General features: G+C 36.7%; 1 protein-coding gene across 1 annotated transcript; it reads right to left on the reverse strand.

Moving 5' to 3' along the window:
- Window positions 1-1,844: 1,844 nt before the first annotated feature.
- On the reverse strand, window positions 1,845-2,870 carry LOC120019276 (trace amine-associated receptor 1-like). Its single transcript, XM_038962587.1, has one exon. The coding sequence runs from the start codon at window positions 2,868-2,870 to the stop codon at window positions 1,845-1,847; it is 1,026 nt and encodes a 341-aa protein (XP_038818515.1).
- Between the last annotated feature and the right edge of the window lie 1,886 nt (window positions 2,871-4,756).

Raw genomic sequence — 4,756 nt, forward strand, 5'->3', positions numbered from 1 at the left:
TTTATGTCACACAGTTATGCCACATTTGTGAACACTTTATCAAGCATTATGAAGGCTTTATGAAGCCTAATGTAATTTAAAGCGGGACCAAACATTTGTTTTTGGAACACTTCAGGTGTTCACGTGAAATTCATGCAGTTTTCCATAAGGGGTATATCGGCCTTCATATTGGTATGTGAACCTAATTACGATCTTATGAACAGACTGCAGAGTTCTGTACTTGTTTTTTATGTGCTCTTGAATAAAAATGTATAAAAATACAATAAAACATCACATTGTATCGGTCTGGAATAAGTTGCCCATCTTGGTAATATTTCTCTGCAAAACTGACAGGTGCTCTACTGAAGAAGTTTAAAGATGGAAAAACAAATAGATACAGTAAAGGCCTTGTACATGCCTGGAGTATTTCAAATGCATTCAAATGTACCATTTCACGTTGCCATCCTTCCCGAGAAGCCTCGGCTTCAGAAGCTTAATGTACCATAGCCTGTTTTCATCTCAGATACAGATGGAAAACACAGGGCCAAATAAACAAACAAGGAAAGAATAAATGCATATAGCATATGACTTATCTGTTATCACATTACAACCTTCATTATGGGCCAGTCTCACAGATCCAGATTAATATGTACAGTACCTGTCAAATGTTTGGACACACCTACTCATTTCAGGGTTTTTCTTTATTTTTACCATTTTCTACATTGTACAATAATAGTGTAGATATCAAAACTATGAAATAACACATATGGAATCATTTAGTAACCAAAAACGTGTTAAACAAATCAAAATATATTTTATATTTGAGATTCTTCAATGTAGCCACCCTTTGCCTTGATACAGCTTTAGACACTGTATGGATTTAACTTGAGGGTATTTTCATCTATATCGGGTGAACCGTTTAGAAATTACAGCACTTTTTGTACATAGTCCCCACATTTTAGGGGACAAAAAGTATTGGGACAAATTCACTTATATATGTATTAAAGTAGAAAAAACGTAGGTTTTTGGTCTCATATTCATAGCACGCAATGACTACATTGCTTGTGACTCTACAAATGTGTTGGATGCATTTGCTGTTTTTTTCAGTTGTGTTTCACATGATTTTGTTCCCAATATATATGAATGATAAATAATGTATTCTGTCATTTTGGAGTCACTTTTATTGTAAATAAGAATAGAATATGTTTCTTAACACTTCTACATTAGTTTGGATGCTACCATGATTACGGATAATCCTGAATGAATTGTGAATAAGGATGAGTGCGAAAGTTACAGACGCACAAATATCATACACACAAGACATGCTAACCTCTCACCATTACAATAACAGGGGAGGTTAGCATGTCTTGGGGGTATGATATTTGTGCGTCTGTACATTTCTCACTCATAATAATTCACGATTCATTCAGGATTATCCATAATCATGGTAGTATCCACATTAATCTAGAAGTGTTCTGTTCTTATTTACAGTAAAAGTGACTCCAAAATTACACAATATTTATCCTCCATTTCTATTGACAAATTTGTAGAGTCCCAAGCTGTATGTAGTCAATGTTACGTGCAATGAATATGGGATCAAAAACCTAACTTTTTACTACTTTAATACAAACATAAGTGAATTCGTCCCAATACTTTTGGTCCCCTAAAATGGGGGGACGATGTACAAAAAGTGGTGTAATTTCTAAACAATTCACCCGATATGGATCAAACTACCCTCAAATGAAATCTTTCAGTCTGCACTTTAACCTCATAGTCATTGTATCATTTCAAATCCAAGGTGCTGGAATACACAGCCAAAACAACAAAACGTGTCTCTGTCTCAATACTTTTGGAGCTCACTGTATTTATTCTGAAAACAATTGTATTTCTGAAGAGTCAGCTTGAAATATTTTACTAGAAAATATAATTCTAAACGCCCTCCTGAACCAACTGTAAAAGAATGCATACACCATAGGATTAATAGTTGAATTCAAATAGGCAATCCATATAAGTGTTTCAAACAAAACGGGTGGGGTAGAGTAACTAATAAAAGGATCAATGCAGTTGACAACAAAAAAGGGTGTCCAGAATGATAGAAATACCCCCATAATGATAGCAAGTGTTTTGGTGGCCTTGCTCTGTGATTTGCCTACAGAGTTCTGATTGGTTGTACCCTGAATTGAGCGTGCCTGTCTCTGTGCTATTAGGAAAATCTTTAGGTAGATGCTAAGCATCCCTACTCCTGGGATGTAGAAGGAGATCACCGAAGCCACAATACTCGAGACTTTGTTTTGAAACAAAATACATTCTCCCTCACAGGCAACATTTTTGTAGTAACAATCCTCCACGCCCCAAATATTGAGCTCCAGAAATATCATACAAAACCCTACTCCGGCAGAAACAGTCCAGGTGACCAGAATCATAATCAGAACAACGTAAACAGTTATTTTAATTCTATAAAGGAGAGGGCGACACACTGCATAATACCGGTCAATAGAAATGAAACACAAGTTAAGAATGGATGTATTGCACAACATGACATCAGTGCTGGTTTGGATTTTACAGAATAAATCTCCAAAATACCAGCAGCTTTCCACTAAATATACCATTCTGGGAGGCATCACTAAAACCCCCAAGAGGAGGTCTGACACAGCCAGAGAGAGGATGAGGTAGTTGGTCGGGGTGTGGAGCTGTTTGAAGTGAATGATGGGGATGATTACAAGAAGGTTGCCACACACTGTGAGAACAGACATTGAGCCAAGTAAGAGATAAAGTAATACTCGTATTGTTGGAGGAAAGATTGACCTTTTGCAAGACCCATTCACTGATTCAAAACATAGAAGTATATTCTCAACAATATCAGCCTTGCTGAGACTGATTCCTGGTTCCATGGTCGTGGTTGAAAGAATCTTATCTGAAATATGAAAGATACATTATTGTATGTTAACATCAATTATAGAATATTTGTTGGAAATTATTACATTATGATGGATGATTTAATTAAACAAATTCAAATGCTGTATTTTTGTCACTTGATAAAATGTATTAAAATGTACAATACTTTTGCTTATTCGTTGGAAATATTACCACAAACACCGAAAGGGAAGTGTTTTGCCATTTCAAAAGATAGTTAATACATTTTTTCTGTTCAATTCAGCATACCTTACCTCTCAGCCATGCAGATGGTGATGTATCACATGTAAACCCTTTTTCTCTGGTCGCAATGTGATGCAAATGTGAACTTGACTCTTGTGCTTTTGTACCTGTAGTGTATTACCATAATGATGATCACAATATAACGTTGACCAATCAGACATTGCTACATTCAACTCTACATACTAAATCTGTAGCAGAGCACTAAAGTTAATGATGTCATACTTGTAACCACTCCCTTCAAGAGGATATGATAGTCCCTTTCATCAGCCACAAGGCCATCCAATCAGTTAGTTCATTACACATTTGACTGTTTTTGCCAAATTTGCTACAATAAATTGATTTAAGGTGCTGGATCCGTATTGCAGAAGTTCCGCAATGTAGCCCAATTAAGATTTAAAAACAATGCTTTATTCACAGCATTATCAGGAATTACCTTTACATTTTAAGCGCACTACAGTGCAGAATTTCAGAGATAAGGCTTGAATCCAGCACTACCCCACAAGACCAGACTTGTGGTTACACGTAAGAGAAATGACTGATAGGGTTATAATACCTACAGTAACCCCCTCCTCATTCCAAATATTGGTGATCCAAATGCACCTTGATCCTGAATGATATGTCTGCTGATATGATAGTAGGTTACACAGAATACACAGAACACAGAGCCATTTTAATGTGACATCATTGCTCAGCTCTTTCGGGTTACTAGGTTCTCGTCATGTTCAGGCAAGTGCACAGATAGGGCTCAACCAGCGCCCGAGCAGCTGCTCTTTTGCCCGCTTATGAAAAAGTGTCCTTGCAGCTTGGTGGATTTTTTTTATTTTTTATGAATAATACAAATGTAATAAATTGTCTCTTTTAATTTTTTATGTAACGAATTGCACATCAAACTAGCTAATTTCATGAGCTCCCGAATCTCTGAAATGTCCCCTTCACCTGCCCTAAGAGTGCACTCGTTTGACTTGCATGTAGTGGCCACTGGCTGGCGATGCCGGGTGGGGAGACTTGAACGCTGGTAGGAGGCTATTATTGAGTTGAATCTGTCATATGTGTCTCTCACCGTTAGGGACAACAAATGGGCTAAGTCTACTACTTGTTAGTAAGAGGCAGATGTCAGAAGCAGAACAAACTCAAATCATGTAAAAATTGTTTATTTCAACAGCATAGCTAACAGAAGTGTAAAGTAACTATACTGAACAAAAATATAAACGCAACATGTAAAGTGTCGGTCTCATGTTTCATGAGCTGAAATAAAACATCCCAGAAATGTCTATCAATTTTTGTGCACAAATTGGTTAGCATCCCTGTTAGTGAGCTTTTCTCCGTTGCCAAGATAATATATCCACCTGACAGGTGTGGCATATCAACAAGTTGACTAGACTAAACAGCATCATCATTACACAGGTGCACCTTGTGCTGGGGGCAATAAAAAGCCCGTCTAAAATGTGCATTTTTGTCAAACAACACAATGCCACAGATGTCTCAATTGTTGGTAATGTGTTATGAGATGGAGGAAGATTAAGTGATATACAGTATCATGTGAAGTATAAAGTACGATCTGCAAAAATATTCAGTATCACAGAAAACTTTACACATTATCAACAGACATAATCTTTATTTC

The sequence above is a fragment of the Salvelinus namaycush genome, chromosome 24 (assembly GCF_016432855.1).
Source record: "Salvelinus namaycush isolate Seneca chromosome 24, SaNama_1.0, whole genome shotgun sequence".
In the NCBI taxonomy this organism is placed as follows: Eukaryota; Metazoa; Chordata; class Actinopteri; order Salmoniformes; family Salmonidae; genus Salvelinus; species Salvelinus namaycush.

Bases quoted from the DNA above. Each gene is read 5' to 3' on its own strand.
- LOC120019276 (XM_038962587.1), bottom strand. From the start codon at position 2,870: ATGGAACCAGGAATCAGTCTCAGCAAGGCTGATATTGTTGAGAATATA.